The sequence below is a fragment of the Rana temporaria genome, chromosome 2, assembly GCF_905171775.1.
Source record: "Rana temporaria chromosome 2, aRanTem1.1, whole genome shotgun sequence".
NCBI classification, from domain to species: Eukaryota; Metazoa; Chordata; class Amphibia; order Anura; family Ranidae; genus Rana; species Rana temporaria.
The window spans coordinates 101,070,654-101,089,339 of NC_053490.1; the positions used below are offsets into that span (position 1 = coordinate 101,070,654).

Below are 18,686 nucleotides of genomic sequence, written 5' to 3' on the forward strand. Positions count from 1 at the left end.
CGCACCCACGTTCGGCTTCTTTTGGAAAATCGTGACGCGATGGATGCGACCGTCGGAAGCCTCTCGGAAGACTGTCAATCAAGAAGGAACGCCCAGTCCCGCAGCCCATACCCGGAAGCGGCGGAGAAGATGCATCTCGTAAACGGGTAAGTACGGATCATATTTTAAAACAAATAGCCGATTTCCCTAGACAAAACGAGCATGAAGCGAAGGGGAAAATGTGTAAGGTATGGGTGAACCTCCGCTTTAACAAAGGTTTTAATGGCTCTGATATGTAGTATGGAATCTTATGCCGCGTACACAAGACCATTTTTCGGGTTGTAAATTTTTTTTTTACGTCGTTAACCACTTAAGACCCGGACCAAAATGCAGCTAAAGGACCAGGCCCCTTTTTGCAAATCAGGACTGCGTCGCTTTAACTGACAATTGCGTGGTCGTGCGACGTGGCTCCCAGACAAAATTGGCGTCCTTTTTTTCCTACAAATAGAGCTTTCTTTTGGTGGTATTTGATCACCTCTGCGGTTTTTATTTTTTGCGCTATAAACAAAATTAGAGCGTCAATTTTGAAAAAAATTCAATATTTTTCACTTTTTGCTATAATAAATATCCACCAAAAATATATAAAAAAAAACGTTTTTTTCCTCAGTTTAGGCCGATACGTATTTTTCTACCTATTTTTGGTAAAAAAAACGCAATAAGCGTTTATCGATTGGTTTGCGCAACATTTATAGCGTTTACAAAATGTGTTTTAATATAAATTAGTATTAACTATATCAAATGTAATTGCTAATACCTGTAAAGTAAAAAAGGAGCTTTGGATGCAGATGCCGACTGAACAAAATAAAAGCTAGTGTCAATCATCTTTGACTCTGTCTACACCATATTAATGCACACAAAATACACATTTGATATTCAGATTTAAAGGGAGCTGTAAAACAGTTATTTGATATTTATAATCTAAATTTGAATTGCTTTTTTTTTAGTCATGTGACTGGCACAGCACCAATCAGGACTGACCAGACACAGACTCACACTGTAGAGAGAACATATCAGCAGAGTAATAGAAGTCCCTCCCAAGGACCTTTCCCTGCAGATACCATAGAACAAGGAAAGATCATGTGACTACATAACAGTGCTGCAAGAAAAGGTGCTTGGAGGATTAAAAAAAATACAGTGGCATGATATATATGATTTATGTGAATGAATTATGGAAATTAACTCTTCTCTGTTTAGTATTACTTTAATGCACAGAATACATTAAGGTGAGAACAACCTTTAGCCTTTACAACCACTTTAAAGTAAAAATAAATTGAGTACTACAAGTCAGTTTTTTTTTAGTATGATTTATTAAAGGCTTCTGGACAGTTTTTTGGTAAAAGTGACAAATAGAATAGAATATAAATCCACCAAGTGTTGAAAAAAAAGAAGAATATTTCTGTGACAGGCACCATTTTGGCAGGTTTGTAAAGCAACAGCGTCATCCTAGTGCAGTCATTTTATTTTCCAAATCAGTCGGTACACTTTATTACTTTTAGGTCTGGGTAACACTGCCAAGTTAAGACAATTATAGGAATTGATTTAATAACAGTTCAAAGTGCAAAGGTATGCAGTAACCCATGGCAACAATTTTAACTAATCTTAACAGAAGTGTAACTATGTGTGATGGGGCCTTCTAGCAAAAATATTATGGGGTCTCCTACTTCTTTACTCTTCTCACCGGAAATCCAGCTAGTGATATGTATTGCTTATTACCAAATGTATAGTGGTTACAAAATTGCATTTGTATTTAATTTATCCAAATGTATTTGCCAAATTCTATTGCTATCTGCATGCATTAATATATAGCCTGGGTTACCAAACTTTATGTAGATTAAATTTATCCAAAATTATTTGTCAAATGCTATTGGTACTTAAATTAATAAATTAATATGCAATGTTGGGACCGCAATGCTGCTAAGCCCCATATAAGTTGTAAGGTTTTCTATGGTTATAATTGCATTCCTTTATTGCTTATAGACTAAGATGATGTTTTTGATGGCAATGATGGGTTACTAAACAGAATTGTCTTTTTCTCTGTTACTGAATAATCTCAATAATGTAATTGCATATCAAAATAGTATACCTCAGCATTTTATTGTTCTAACACTTATTTAAATTACATGGCACAATATGAGGCTGCTGTCCTCTAAGATCCGTTTTGGTGGCTCTCAGTGTTTTCGGGAGGCTGTGGTGGTTGTTGATATTATTTGCGCACCTGAGTTACGGCCACCACCAGACATAAAGCCAGTTGGTTTCTGGTTGTTTACAGTGTAGCTTCCACCACCAGTGGCTTGTCCACCACTAAAACTGACTCCACTTCCACTGCCAACACCGAAACTACCTCCGGTGCCAACTCCGCTTCCACTGCCGACACCGAATCCACCTCCAAATCCATAGCCATGGCCTGCTCCACTGTTGGTACCATAGGTTGAGCTCACTACAGCTGTCAGAAGAAAATATCACTCAGTTGTATATACATTTTATATATTTTTTCCACATATAAATAATAATAAACCTAAAAGTACAACTTACATATGCTTACTGGGCCAACACCTTCTCCAGCCAATCTGTATAAAAGGAATAAACAATTATAACAATGACACTAAACCAAAGCATATAGTAGTGATTTAACTGTTGCTTGGTTCTAAGGATTCAGTAACCAAACCAGAAAATGTATGTTTGCGTTGCAAATCTAATAAACCAAAAATAAATTCTTAGTTTTAACCCAAATGTCAATATAGGGAAAACAGGTTGGTAGACTCGGCAGGATTAACAAACTACATTACCGCTACCAATTTATGGTTGTATATTACCTCCGGCAATCCTCTAAATTCAACTCTATCCAAGCTATCAAATTGCACTTTTAAAAAAAAATCAGCTGCTGGCTAGGTCATTCCCTGAACTACAGCAAAGAGTGGGATTCTGATAATGTAAGCACCCTTATATGGACATATGCCCATATTTAGACACTAGCATTTACTAAATATTAGAATACGTTTATATAAAGTACTTGTTTTCAGTACCTGCTCTCCTCTCCTTCTAGAAGTTTCCTGTAGGTAGCAATCTCAATATCCAAAGCCAGTTTGACATTCATCAGCTCCTGGTAGTCTTTCAGTTGGCGAGCTATGTCCTGTTTGGCCTTCTGCAGAGCATCTTCTAGTCCTGCAAGCTTTTGTTTGGCATCTTTTAGTGCAAGCTCACCACGCTGTTCAGCATCAGCAATTGAAGTCTGTAGTTTGGCACACTGAGAGTATAAATAAAAAATATTAGAAAAAGGTCACTTTTAATAAGACAAACATAAACAAAAAACAAAATCTGTTTAAAATATGAAATGCTGAAATCTTCTATGCGTGCAAGTTAAACACCATTGGGCAAGGGCCTCAATGCTATTTTCAGGAGATAGCGAACTGCCCTTGTAACAGTTAAAATAATGTAAGCGTAACAAACTATTTTACTTGTTCAAATATTCACTTTGTACAAGTTGCAGAAAACTTTTCAGCTACAAAAATGTGTGTTCATCTAGATCCCTGTGAAAAAAGGCTAAATTTGGCCTTCCCAAGGAGTCATCATTTTTAAATAAACCTTTGTAATTACTACCAGTAGAGAACCAATTGTGGGTTGAGAGGTGTAATTTGCACCAGGTAAAACCAGCTGTGGTGTACTGTATGAGGTTGGTCATAGAAATGCAGTCTAAATTGGCAGGTGGAGATGTCTAAATATTGTTACAGTTGCCCAGCTGTTGCTTGCTGTTGCATGCATTGTAACAATTGTCCATTTGTTGCTCAGCTATTGTAACAGTTGACTGTTAGTTGCCAAGATATTGTATAAAATTGCCCATTTGTAGCTGATGTATTATCAGGATTGAAAAATGAAATAGTTGCATGCCGCCCCATAGTGGTAAGTAAAAATATAAAAGATAAATTGGAAAAGCTGCAGCTATCACCTATATGTTCCCACAGTGACCACAATATGATATAATATGTGATAGCAATGCTAACAACTAATTAGTGTCAGTGCCAAAATAATAATACAAAACAATCAATATAAGCATAAATTCATAAAAGTTCATAAAGGTCCGCGATCATAATACATAAATGTTGATCTTCTTAAAGCTGTGAAGGGTGTGCCTCACAAAAAATTATGTGACATGTGCTCCCTTCACCAGGTGCAATGCAAGCTTACCTCCTTATTATACCCTAAACCAGGGGTCTTCAAACTATGGCCCTCCAGTTGTTCAGGAACTACAATTCCCATCATGCCTAGTCATGTCTGTGAATGTCAGTGTTTTACAATGCCTCATGGGATGTGTAGTTCCGCAACAGCTGGAGGGCCATAGTTTGAGGATCCTTGCCCTAAACAGAGTCAAATGCGCTTGAGGATGGTGGCGTAACGCGTAGAGGTAGAGTCTGGTGGTGGTAGTGATGCTATTACGTGAGACCTGCTGGATTTTTACTGTACAAGCTGTTTCTATATTGAATAAATGAGAGTGCAATGTATGAAGTTGGGTTTGTGAGGTTTGTACAAGACTAATACCCAAGTGCTGCACTATTAAAAATAATTCTTGTCTTTTCATGTATGCTTGGAGGTGCTGGTGATTAGTGTGGAGCCATTTCCAAAGGAACATCAGTTATTATCCAGAGCGCATTTGATCCTGTCTAGGGTATAATAGGGAGGTGGTCTTGCATTGCACCTAGTAAAGGGAGCGCAAGTCACTGAATTTTTTGTGAGGCATGCCCTTCACGGCAAAGTTTGTTATACACTGGTTTTAAGAAGATCACCATTTATTTATTATGATCATGGATGGACCATTATGAACTTTAATGAATTTATGCTTATATTGATTGTTTTGTATTATTATTTTGGCACTGACACTTATTAATTGATAGCAGCGCTATCACATATTATATCATATTATCAGGATTACCATTTTTTTACTTTGTATTGTCAAATCACTGCTATTTAGAAGACCAGTGACATTATAGTGAAATCCACTGCAGGCCTGTCAATATCAAAGCACACCTATACACTGTGGTGCACTGCTATAAAACCCTTAAATTTGATGCTATTTTTGCCTTGATTATAAATGTGATTTTCAGAAAAGATGTTTCAATTAACTAATTAATTTGTGTTGAGTTTACTTTCATGATTATTGCAGAAGATATTTTTGATGTACGGAGGAGGTTTGTTAAAAAATAATTTTCCCCAGGTATCCAATACGCTAGGCAGGCCACTGATTACTACACATGGTATTCCTTTAAAAAAAATGTAACCTAAAAAGAAAGAAAAAGTGGGCATGTTTCTTCTAAGGAAATTTTCAGATAATAATAGCTTTCATAAACCCAGTGATGAAATAATAAATAGTCTTTTCCTAGCGAGTGTTTTTACATCTGACAGCTTAATGAAAGATAATGATCTCTAAAGAGTCTGTTTTAAAGTACCTGTTTCTTCACGCTGTCAATTTCAGAGCGAAGTCTATTTATCAAACGATTCAGCTCAGCAATTTCAGTTTTTGTGCTTTTCAGATCATCTCCGTGTTTTCCAGCAGAGACTTGAAGCTCTTCATACTGCAGAAATAACAAAAAATATAATGTTATGGCAAAAATACAACTAGTAAAACCTATAGGAAAATTGATGTATGACATTTTAAGAGCAAGATGGATATAGTTCCAGCAGTTGATCTTAGGCCCAAGTTCCCCCTAAGTATTTGTGCTCAGAAGTCTTTGTGCTGTATTCATTACCAAATGAGATGATGTACTAACTTACATTTTGAACAGACTCAGAAAGCTCCAACAATGTGTACAGTACTACAGGCATTCAATGCTATCAACCATGGAGCAGGTGTCCAACGGACAAGAGTAGATGTAATCCCCCCGGGCCACCGTCATACCTTAAAGCAGAATTACAGTTTCCTTTTAAATTAAAATTCCCTTAGCCAAGCAGGTTGAAAGTGCTGCTCTTGCTGCAATATTCACTTCCTCTATGTCACTGCCCCCAAAAAAGCTGCCATTCAGCCTACTTCCTGTGAGCCCCAACCATCATGAACACCCCCCCCTGGGGTGTGTCATCAGGTCAGCCTGGTCTCACAGGAGAATGGTGCAGAAAATGGCTCCATATCGTTATGTGATGCCACTCTCTGTGACATTGAAATTCCAGCCCATGCCACAAGAAGAAGAAGAGGAGGAAGTGGGACTATGAAATCATGTGACTAGTCTCCATTAATTAACACAAATGCATTATTTAAATAAGGGACTTACTTTGTTTTGATACAGGGCCTCGGCTTCTTGCCGGCTTCTGTTGGCGATCTCCTCATACTGAGCCTTGACTTCTGCAATGATGCTTTGTAGGTCTAGAGCTCTGTTATTGTCCATGGACAGGATGACTGAGGTATCGGAGGTCTGACCCTGCATCTGGGCAATTTCCTAAAAACATGGCAAGAAGCACAAGCACATCCAGTTCAACCAATAGAAGGGAAAAAAGTATACAATCCTATATTCACAATCCTAAACCCACAGTAAGTATAAGTAGTAATAGTATTAGTAAGGTGTCTAAGGACTATGGTTCTACGACCCTTAAAATGTCACCACAGCTCCTTAACAAATCAGGATCTGAAATTCACTATGTTAGAAGGTAGAGGTAGAAGAATGGATAGTATCACATTATTGAAAAATATATTGATAATCAGATGTACTAGGCATTCTCTATAATGAAGACACTACAATCCATCTTATGCTTTCACAATGCTCCTGGAGGCTGCTGTCAATTACAGCCTTTATATCCAGTAGCTCATACCTGCAGTCACTGTAAACTGTGTACCACATCAACTTTAGATGCTGCCGAGTGACATATTCTGGCATCAAAGTATGCAGAGATAAGTAACATGTGAATGTGTTGATGCCTGCTAAGATACTTAAATCTGTAAAAGTTGGGGGATCAGTTGGACATGATCCCCAAGTTTGAGAGGATGTGGCAGGATTGGATATATTATGCCAACCTTGGACAATAGAGTACTACTGCCATGGTAGCTGAATCAGTGTGTTATATATGCCATTGTTCAACGTCTCTTGGATTGGAGTTGTGGCTCTTGGCTCGACCACGCGGACCCCCCTTATGGTTCCAGTACTCTCTTTTTTCTCCATCTTATGTTCTTATAGATATCGTTATTAATTTATTTTTTTCGTTTTTCTCTGTTATTTGCTATTTTACTATTATGATTTTGAAGCTCCCTTTGTATTGTTAATAACTCTTTGCTTCACAGAGGACAATATATATGTCAGTAGTTACTAATAACTACATAAAACCTCTAAACTTAATAATCTTAATGTCATTAGTGACTAAATAGTATACCATACTTTGTCCACAAATATTTACTTTGTATATTTACATATTGGAATAAGAATATTTGAGCTTCTCTATTTTCGATGTATTTAATGTATTCCCTGTAATGTGTATTACATCATTGTACTCAATAAAATATTTTTGACAAGTAAAAGTTGGGGGATCAGTTGTTGCCTACCTTTGTGACACAAGCTACATCCAAGACGACTAAACTAATGATATACATACAGAGTCTTACATTCACCTTCCTTTTGACTATCAGTGGCAAATGATTCACAAATCAGTAGACTCTACAACCAGAAGCCTATAACTGGTGTTTTCTTAGACATAAAATATTGGTCTTAGTAACAAAGGATCCAAGCGCAGGGGATTTGAGTATGAAACTTAGTGATTGAATTTAGAGAAATGGAAAGGATGATAAGGGCTACAGACAGAATCAATGTGAAAGTTATTGCTAGAGTTACAGGATGGGTTAGTAACAATGAGGGTCAGGTGATGGGGACCTTAGGTATCCACCTCAACGCCAGAAGCTATACACTGAAAACTAACAGCATTGCACTCAGTGTAGGAAAATAAAAAAAAACTGTCATCTTTTTAAAGGTAACTAATGGCAATATATATTTATATGTAAAGTGCATCAAGAATTGTATGAAATATATTTGATAACAACAATTGTTAAATACCGCTTCATATAGGGCCCTCAGGAAGTTGATCTCATCTGTCAAAGCAGCCTCCTTGGATTCTAATTCCACTTTGTTCGTGTAGGCAACATCCACATCCTAAGATAAGCATGGAGTAATATTTTATTGTATATCTAATTCATGGAGTCTTACATGGTTTGTTACATACCAACATCCTTTTATATATATACCTTTTTGAGTAACACAAACTCATTCTCTGCAGCTGTGCGCTTGTGAATTTCATCTTCATACCTGTTTGAAATAAATTGATAGTACAAATTAGCCAAGTATCATTGTTTAGTGTAAAGCTAAAGTTACTTGATTGCATGCAATTGAAGAGAATGCTTGTTTTGACTTACAAAAATGTCATACTTTAATCAAAACCAGTCTAGTTTCTTGGAAATTATTGCTAATGGCTAAACAAATAAGCCAGAGGGAGCTTTTCCCTCTGCATAGCATTGGTGTTTGCCTAATTTAATATCATAAGGGAATGGGACAGAATGTTTTACCCATTCAAAGTGTATCAAACAATGCAGCATATAAAAGGCCTGCATTTTCATTATACAGTGCCTAGAATAATAAATACTACCTAGAGACTTGTGTTCTATAAATTTAGCCCCAAAATGGTGCAATTAGATCACACTGCATTTACTTACTTGGCTTTGAATTCTTCTACAACATCTTGCATTTGTTTCAACTCTCCATCCAGACGTGACTTATCATTTACTAGACTGTCCAGCTGTCTCCGCAATGCATTAATATAGGCTTCAAAGAGGGGCTCGATGGTATTCTTCACAGTCTTTACTCCTTGCTCTTGTAAAAGCTTCCATTTTGTTTCAAGAACCTTGTTCTGCTGTTCTAGGAATCGTACCTAAAGTGTAAAATAAACATATATGTTTTTCACTGTTTATATTCTAAGAAACATGATATTATGGTTTAACAGAAAAGGTAGTCAGCCAAATGATCGTACAGGGAGTAACTGTGACCATAAGTTTACAAAACAGGTGCAAAGTTAGAAGCAAAGATAAAAAACACTTTTTGATCGTAAAAAGCATGCATACAATGAAGCTGAATTACTAAAACTGGAGAGTGCAAAATCTGGTGCAGCTGTGCATAGTAGCCAATCAGTTTCTAACTTCAGCTTGTTTAATTAAGCTTTGACAAAAAACCTGGAAACTGATTGGAAACTCTCCAGTGTTAGTCAATCTACACCATTGCTCATTTGGCTTACTTAGGGTAATATGTGGCTGCATAGTATAGTCTCTATAGACCTCTATAATCACTTCAAAACAGTTCAGAACACAACAAGCTACTTATGCATTACCTCATAAACAACTTCCCTCTTAGTGAAGTTCAGGGTAACTGGTTACACAGGAGAGACCCAAGGCCCAATAACAAAGGGCCACCCCACTGGAAATAAAGTACTCTGGTAGAAATTAGGGAGCCGCTCCCCACAGTAGCAGGGACTAATAAGGAAGATGTGTGCAATTAGGCTGCTGGCCACATGCCAGTTCTGACCGTGGAGGGCCTTTCACCTGGCTGCAGATCACTTATTCAGCTATCTCTGCCTCATCAGCTGCTGAGGGAGAGAAACCTGATGAACTTATTTTTCCTGGGTGTGTCCAGAAACCCAGGGAGTTATGGGAGAGGAAGTTGAAGGGGCCTTAGTCTGCATCCAAGTATTGTGAGGAAATGGTCATTTTGCCACACGGGTATAAAAGCAATATCTAATTCCAGTAGAAGTTCTGAAGGAATTCAGAATTTCATAGAATTCCCCAGGCAGCTATTTGTAGGGACCCCTAGCTGAAACAGCAGCATGACTGTTTATAGTGATTAAAAAAGTGAAGTTAAAAATTAAGAATATACTGGTTCTCGTCCAAACCATTAAAGTTATAATTAAAAAAAATGGAATGCAACATTTTACTAGCATAGGGGTGTCAAACTCAATTTCATCATTGGCCGCAACAGCATTATGATTGCCCTCAAAAAGACCGGTTGTATCTGTAAGATTAGATGTCCAGCGCATCCCTCCCCTTACATTAGATGTCAAGAGCCACCCCACCATCAGAAGTTGAGTCCCCCACTCTCTCTTACATCACAGTATACCCCCTTATCTTATGCTGCTGCTGAGAAGAAGATGGATGCATTGCTTAAAGGCAGAAAGTACAGGGTCTGGAGGAGGACCATAGGATGGCTGGAGCTCTCCTGCAGCTGCAGGAGAGGTGCAAGGGCCACATGAAATGGCCCGGAGGGCCTGATTTGGCTTGCGGGCCTTGTTTTTGACACCTGTGCACTAGCAGGTGCACTACAACTGATATTTAGAAGTACAGCTCTCAGAAAAACATAGCCTAGCGAGAGTGTGAAGTCCTAAGGGTTGTAAAATGTAGTGAAGATCGTCTTTGAATAAGTGTACTTACCTTATCGATGAAGGATGCAAACTTGTTGTTCAGAGTCTTGATTTGTTCTCTTTCTTCTATACGCACTTTTTGAATTTGTGGGTCAATTTCCAAATTGAGAGGAGCTAAGAGGCTCTGATTAATGGTAACTTGTTGGATCCCCCCTGGTGGGCATACAGGAAATCCAGAACTACCACCGAATCCTTGGCCAGCTCCAAATCCAGAACCTTGTCCAAACCCTGCTCCGGCACTAGCTCCATACCCAGAACCACTTCCAAACTGGGACTGTAAACCTGTAGGAATGGAAATTTTTCGACTTCCTCCCAAACAATAAAGACTTCTGCTACCAAAGCCACCAGAGCCAGCTTGGCCAGCACCAACACCTCCACCGCTGGAGCGAGAGACAGAGACTGAGCTGAAGGTATTTCGGTTTGCCACAGATGGAACTACAGAAGCACTGCTTGTACTTTTCCTTGTTCCTCCAAGAGAGTATGTAGCTTGGCGAGATACAGACATGATTCTTGGTAAATCTGTGTTTTGGAAGATGAGCTCAAAGCAATAGTAGATGGCTCAGTGGATGCTCTAACAAAGCTTTCCCTTTTATTTGTCTCAGTGTGTGGGTTTGGTCACAGGGTTGACAATGTATCATCGTGCCACAATAGTGGGTTTGGTATGCCTCCTAGCAATCTAAACACTGAGCTCATCTGATTAACTCACGCCTTGAAAATTAAGTGTAAATAAATCTGTTTGCTAATAAAATGATTGACCATTTCAAAATTTGCTGATTACAAGTAAATACAAGAATGCTTTCACAGAGAGTTGAGTTTTGAAAGTTGCATCACATTAGGGCTCTTACACCAAGATAAGAAAATGAAAGTAGTATTTATTTTTATTCAGAAAAAAAAACACTAGGCTGTTATCATTTATAGCATAGTTGCATATAGTTTAAGAAAATTCAACTAAATCAAAATTTAAATGTGTCTTTATATAAAACGTTTTTTTGTTTGTTTAGAGTGGGGAAGGATTAATCAAAATTTGGCCAGTTCAGCAAATTTCAGCAGGCACCAGCTGAATATTGATCCATGTATGTGCAGGCTGGTAGTACACAAGTCAATCTACCAATCGATTGTGAACAACCTGCCTGTTAAAATATTTTCCGTATGAGTCTTCCTGCAATCAGAACATAATAGCACAGCAGGAGTGATTCAAGGTGGATGGGGAAAAAAGGCTATTTTTTATGTTTGACCCGCTGAATAAAAAAAAAATGATTAATGTCTGGCCAGTAATAGACCCACCATCAAGTTTCTCACGCTTCTATTTGTTACTTATGGTCATTGTTGCTAAGGCTGGCCATACACGTAGCAAATTTGTTTCCTGCAAAAAAGGATTGCAGGAAAGAAATTCACTTGATTCCCTCATAAACGCAGGCAGTGTTGAAGCAGGAATCCCTCATATCGGGCCATTGTCTATAGCAGCCGCTCGCCATAATCACATGAGAATATGGCAGGCTTGCTGTCCCAATCAATGAACTTGGTACATTCAGCCTGCCCATTAACGATTTAAATCTTGACCGGTTTCTGTTGAACCAGCCGAGATTCGAACCGTGTATGGCCAGAAAAAAAATTGAGGGGAAATTTTAGAGCTGCCACCAGATTCTAATGGAATGCAGCTTGCTGGCAAGTGATATCACAGAGGAGGTTTGTTCTTTGAAATGGGCAGTGGAATTCAGTTAGCATGCAGTACATTTTCTGAAGTTACACACTGTATCACATATAAATATATTTTGCATGCTGCTTCCCATATTGTGATTTATTGCCTCAAGTGCAGAAAGTGTGTGTGTATTTTGAAGATGTATTTTGAAATATAAAAAATAAATGCTGGTGGGTGGGTGGACAGGCCTAATTAGCGCTGCACAAGGGGGGGTACCTTTTGCGTGGAGTGAGCTCATGAATGCCCGGGACCAGGCAGAGACTGCGGTCATGTGACTATTTAAATATTAAGTCCGTTTCCTGATTTTGAGATGAGCTTTCACTGTGTGCAGTAATAAAGGGTACAGAGCTCCTCTGAAAAGTGCCGTCCCATGTCACTACACACTGGAACTTGTAGGTGGTATTAGGAGGGACAGGCATGCTCTTCCTAAATCCTTCACCTCCCCTACCTTGTGACCAGACTAAGGATCTCCATAATGTTGAATTGGCTATGGTTGCTATTTGAAACTGATAGTTATGGAAGGAGCCACCATATCAGCCCTCCTTGCTACTGGAGGACCTGCCACCTTTACCAGGTACCATGCCTAACAAACTTGTGCTTAGTTTCCCTTAGCAACAATGTCGCTCTTCCTTGTCTTTCTGAGTTAACCCCTTGGTAACAATGTTACTTTTTACACCTTTTATGCCTTACAGGCCCTGGTTCTTTATATATGCCAGAACCAATATATATATTTTTGAATAACTTCAGACCAGGCTCATAATGGTTAATACACCTTTACTGATTAAGTGCTTTATAACAGTTCAATAGGAACAACATCCTCCCCCCTAACCCTAACTGTTGTAGTGTGGCTGCCCAGGCATACCTCTGTGAAGCGAGAGTCAATAATGGCATTGCCGATTGCTTGGATGTCTCAGACTATCTTGGTGCTTTCAGTGCACTGCAGGAAGCAGCAGTTCCAATCTCCCTAACGGCACCAACCGATGTGACTCACAGGTACTACCAGAACCCTCAGGCCTCAGCCTTCCCCCTTTTTATTGCACAGGTGGGCTAGCTAGGCACAAAAGACCAGGAAATAAACTTAAAACAAATAACCCTTTCCACTAGCCTGGGGGCAGCTGCTAACTTGCTATAACCAAACACAGTTCAACCTGCTCACAGAGGGGGCCAGGGAGGTGTGTGATGTTGGGAGTGGGGGGATACTCACTGGAAATAGGCTTTAGGCATACCCATTTTAAAGGCAGGTAAAAATGAAGTTTTTACTCTGCTTCCATTTTGACTTCCATGGTTCCTCCCTCCCCCTCATTAAAATGTTAGTTAACAAAATGTCATCACTGGGCCTTTGTGCTTTTTTATAAAATACATGCAGATCTTGGCTAATAAGAGGAGCTAGCAAGGTGCTGTACATAGCTTGATGAAAGCATTGTATCACTTTGCCTTAACACTTATTTAAAGAATCCTCAGCTCTGATGCAAGCAGTGGGCGGATTCTTAGGAAGAGGTAAAAAAAATCAAAATGCCTTGAAAGGTGGATGTGAGTCTGTAGTTCATTTTCTTACAGTGTACAGAGTACTTTAGGTAACATGCCAACCTCATTCGGTAATAATGTCCATATGTGATGCTGAGCCTCTGTTATTGAAAGTAACTGAAATCCAATGAATGGAAGAGGCAGGAGGGGACTGGCTAGAAAGGAAAGGGCTAGATCATTGGTGTCAAACTCAATTTCATTGCGGGCTGTATCAGTAGTATGGTTGCCCTCAAAGGGCCTTTTGGACATGGGCTGTGCTATGTACAGAGTGCAGGGTTCAGAAGTGTGTTGTGTACAAATTGTAGAGTTCAGGATTATGCTACAGACAGAGTGCAGAGTACGGGAGTGCATTATGTACAGAGTGCATTCAAAAATGTGTTATGTACAGATTGCAGAGTTCAGGGGTTCCCCTGTGTACATAATGCAGAGATCAAAGATGCATTATGTAGAGAATGCAGGGTTTAGGGGTGTGCGGTGTACAGAGTGCAGGATGTGCAGCTCCAAACCCAACCCCCCTTGCATCTCTCTACTACCTGGTCCAGCCCTAGTACCTCAGTATGTAGGCAGATCTGCCTTGCCTTGCAGGGAGACTGTTTTCTCTCTGGAGATCTGTTAGACCCTGAGCCGCTGAGCAAAGCTATCCTTTATAAACAGCAGAGAGCGAGAACAGAGAGTTAGAGGTGGGGAAATGGAGTACGGCCATATTCCAGCTGCAAAAATAGATGCAAGGGCCACATGACAAAGCTGGTGGGCTGGATTTGACATTTTTGATGATTTGATGATTATGAACAACCTATGGCCAGAATAAAAGGTTGGAGAGACATTTCATCTGGTAAAAAACAAACATTGGAATAAAAAAAAATGGAATCTTTTTGGTTTTATTTAGTATGGTAGAGCAAATAGATGCAAGAGCCCGTTTATTCATAATCAAATCATTATACAAATCAGATTATTGATAGAAATTTGATAAACTTTTTAGGTTAGTGCATTCTTCTGAATAAGTGCATAAATGTTGCTGTATAAATATCTGTTTAGGAGATTTGTGAGACTCGTTGAAACTAACCATTCTGCATTATGTAATTCGGTAGTAAATGCTATACCTGGGTCAACATGAATAATGGGTCCCTGCCCTGATCATAATCTCTCACAGTCCATTAGCCTGAATTTCATATTGTAGTAAATCATGAGTGAGTTGATGGAATACAGATTATTGTCTTGTTTGACTGAATGATGTATAAAGGAATGCGTGAATATAGGATAAAGTAAGCATTGTGGCAAAAATGTTTGGCACTTGTGTTGTGTGGACAACCATGATTGTGTAGGGTGTGGAGACAGACATAAAGAACAATAAGGGGTGTATGCATCAGATATATAGATGGGTGTGAATTGTGGAAAACAGAAGCCACCATTCTTGAGGCACAACATTCAGATGGGAGACATTCTATAGTGAATAATTAGTTACTCACACACAGCTTAATAGACAGAAAAAGCTCTAAGGGTCTAAGGGTGTGCTTATATGAGTGTCTATTACTTAATTTTTACTCTGTTTTATTCAATATCATTTTACTCTCTGTATTTTTTAAAACATTTATCAGTTTCAATCGTTTTAATACGTTTTTCTTTTCAATGATATATAGAGAAAGCAGACTGCGCAAAGGAACATACAATAAACAAAGCAGCTGAACACTGAGGTCAATAAATCATTAAACAGAGTACTTAGAAAAAAGCAGTGCAGCGCTACAAAACAAAACACACAAAAAATAACAAGATAAAATAGTAAGTCCAAAAAATGATCAATCGGAGTGAAGAAAGGGTTAAACTGACTCGTGGAACCTCACTGATGTGTTCAGATGCAAACTCCTTAAAACACAGCAAACAGGTATCCTTAAATAGAAGTACAAGCCGCTCACCTGAACGAATGGACCTGTGTGTGAGCAGCAGGTCAAATGCGCTGTCCCTCAAATGAGGGGGGATATAGATACAACGGTGCCTCCTCGGAAGTTCCCTTTCTCCAAACGACTCCTGAGGATGGATGGTCATCCGATACACTCTCACGTGGAATGGTGTCATGGAAGGGTATAAAGCAGACACATAGGGCCAGATTCACATAGAATTGCGGCCGTGTAACGTAAGCCGTTTACGTTACACCGCCGCAAGTTTTCAGTCTAAGTGCCCGATCCACAAAGCACTTACCTGGAAACTTGTGGTGGTGTATCGTAAACACGTCCGGCGCAAGCCCGCCCAATTCAAATGGGGCAGGTACCATTTAAATTAGGCGCGCTCCCGCACCGGACGTACTGCGCATGCTCCGTTCGCAATTTTCCTGACGTGCTTTGCGCGAAATTACGGCGGCGCGACGTGTTTGTGAATCGCGACGTGCGTAACGTACTTACGCCGAAAAAAAAAATTCAAAAGCAACGCAGGAACGACGGGCATACTTTAACATGGTGGAGTAATTTTACACCATGTTAATAGCAGCCCTAACTTTGCGACGGGAAACTAAGACTTGCGCCAACGTAACGACGGGAAAAATCTTCGTGGATCGCCGTAACTGCTAATTTGCATTCCCGACGCTGGAATACAACGCAAACTCCCCCCAGCGGCGGCCGAAGTATTGCATCCTAAGATCCGACGGTGTAAGTCAATTACACCTGTCGGATCTTAGGGGTATCTATGCGGAAATGATTCTATGAATCAGCCGCATAGATACGACAGCAGATACGATGGTGTATCAGGAGATACGCCGTCGTATCTGTTCTGTGAATCTGGCCCATAGTGCTCTCCGTATGATCACAATAACAGTAAAATGTATTAAAAAGGTGGGGTACTCACAAGTAAAGCACTATATCCTAGTGCATGGAAAATGAGCGTACAACAATAAAAAGACCAGGTAGGTGGCTGTCCTGACATCAAATTTCAAGATATAAAAGAAATACAAAATTTAGCAACAACAGTAAGTTGCTAAGGTAACATACACAGCAGTATTGGTACACATAAGGCAACAAGGAACAAAGTTCAACTGCTTAAAAGTAGGGGTGGGTCGCACCAGAACATTTTGAACAGGGAAAAAGTTCTACCGAACATGCAAACTATATTAAAGTCTATGGGACATGAACATGAAAAATCCAAAGTCCTTCTTTTAAAGGCTTATATGCAAGTTATTGCTATAAAAAGGGTATGGGGACCTGGGTACTGCCCTGGGGGACATGTATCAATACAATTTATTTTTATTTTTTTAGAGGAGCAGTGATTTTAATGATGCTTAAAGTGAAACAATAAACATGAAATATTCCTTTAAATATCAGGCCTGGGGGTCCCCTTAGTCAGCTTGTAAAGTGGGCGCATCTACAGTATATGATGTATAAATCCTGCCTATAAAGGAAAAAAATATATAATTTTAGACTTGCTCGTGGCTGTAATGCCCTCTGGGTCTGGTATGGATTTTAACGGCTTCCGGACCAGCCGCCGCAGTTATACTGCGACAGGCTGGCCCCCCTGCGCGAGCTGTCATAGCTGTACGTCAGCTCTTTAAGACGTCTCTGCCCGAAGCATGTCCCTGCACACATCCTGGTCCTCTCAGGGGCAAAGATCGCCCCCTAGTGTTAACCCCTTCCCTGCCAGTGTCATTTATGTGTCCGCCATAATGTCGCAGTCCCGATAAAAATCGCAGATCGCCGCCATTACTAGTAAAAAAAATAAAAATGCTATAAATCTATCACCTATTTTGTAGACACTATGGGCCATATTCTTGTAGAAAGTAGGCGGGCGGCGCATAAGCCATTTACACTCCGCCGCCCCAACCTACAGGAGCAAGTGCTGTATTCCCCAAACACTTGCTCCGTAGTTTGGGGCAGCGTAGTGTAATTGGCCCGGCGTATCCCCGCGTAAATCCAAGGGGGCGGCTTCTATTTAAATTAAGCGCGCCCCCGATTCGAACGAACTGCGCATGCGCCGGGCTTAAAATAGCCCAGTGCGCATGCTCCAGTTCTCGGCGTAGAACGTCAATGACGCCGACGTGTGCGTCATTGACGTAAAGTCGTATTCAAGAACGACTTAGTAAAACGACGTACCCGACGGGAAAACACGACGCGGACCCGACGCCATACTTAACATGGCCTACGTGGGACTGGCGTAAGGTTACCCCTCATATAGCAGGGGTAACCTTACGCCTACGCAAACGACGTAAGCGACGGTTACGCGACGCGATTTCGTTCGTGAATCGGCATATCAGGCTCATTTGCATAAACAAATGAGACCTGAACGTAAACGCCACCTAGCGGCCGGCGGAGAATTACATTTAGGATCCGACAGTGTAAGTGTCTTACACTAGTCGGATCCTAGCCTAAATCCGGCGTATATTGTTTTGTGAATACAAAACAATGATACGCCAGCGGGAATTTGGAATAAGAATATTTAAGAATATGGCCCTATAACTAGTGTTGCTCACGAATATTCGTATTGCGAATATTCGGCTCGAATATGGCATATTCGAGTATTCGCGATATATTTCAAATTTCGCGGTGAATATTCGCTATTCCGAATATTCGCATTTTTTCAATTTTATTTTTAAAACAGATCACATCCTATCGACGTCTAAAAGCATTGCTGGTATGATTAGAGACCCTGGGCCGAGTAGCTAAGCTGAGGCGATCCTTTTATGTTGCCGAATATAATAAAAAAAAAATTGCGAATTTTCGCTAATGCGAATGCGAAAATGATTGCGAATTTTCGATAACTGTGGTAGGAGAACTCTGATTGTCTCTGATGCAAAAGGGGGGGGGCTTTGTGTATGTTTCTGTTATGAATATTTGTATGTTTGATATTATTTTTTTTTGTAAGAAGGAAAACATTGCGCATACCTTAAAAAAAGGGGAGAATACAGCAGCAACTCAAAAATGTTATACAACATAAATTAATACAAGACAGAAAATGGAGTCGCTCTACAAGAATAAAAAATATGTCTAGTGACAAGACATGTGGGCAAATTATAAAATAAGCAAGC

At 39.8% G+C, this 18,686-nt stretch overlaps 1 protein-coding gene across 1 annotated transcript in view; it reads right to left on the reverse strand.

The window, feature by feature from the left end:
• Positions 1-1,715: 1,715 nt before the first annotated feature.
• LOC120928227 overlaps positions 1,716-18,686 on the reverse strand; it is a 44,655-nt gene continuing 27,684 nt past the window's right edge. The window contains exons 12-20 of the mRNA XM_040339333.1: positions 10,472-11,020; positions 8,711-8,925; positions 8,246-8,306; positions 8,058-8,153; positions 6,294-6,458; positions 5,478-5,603; positions 3,063-3,283; positions 2,572-2,606; positions 1,716-2,482 (exon numbers count right to left, since the gene is read on the reverse strand). Coding sequence (XP_040195267.1) covers positions 2,208-2,482; positions 2,572-2,606; positions 3,063-3,283; positions 5,478-5,603; positions 6,294-6,458; positions 8,058-8,153; positions 8,246-8,306; positions 8,711-8,925; positions 10,472-11,020 — 1,743 coding nt within the window. The 3' untranslated portion in view covers positions 1,716-2,207. The remainder of the gene's footprint in view (positions 2,483-2,571; positions 2,607-3,062; positions 3,284-5,477; positions 5,604-6,293; positions 6,459-8,057; positions 8,154-8,245; positions 8,307-8,710; positions 8,926-10,471; positions 11,021-18,686) is intronic.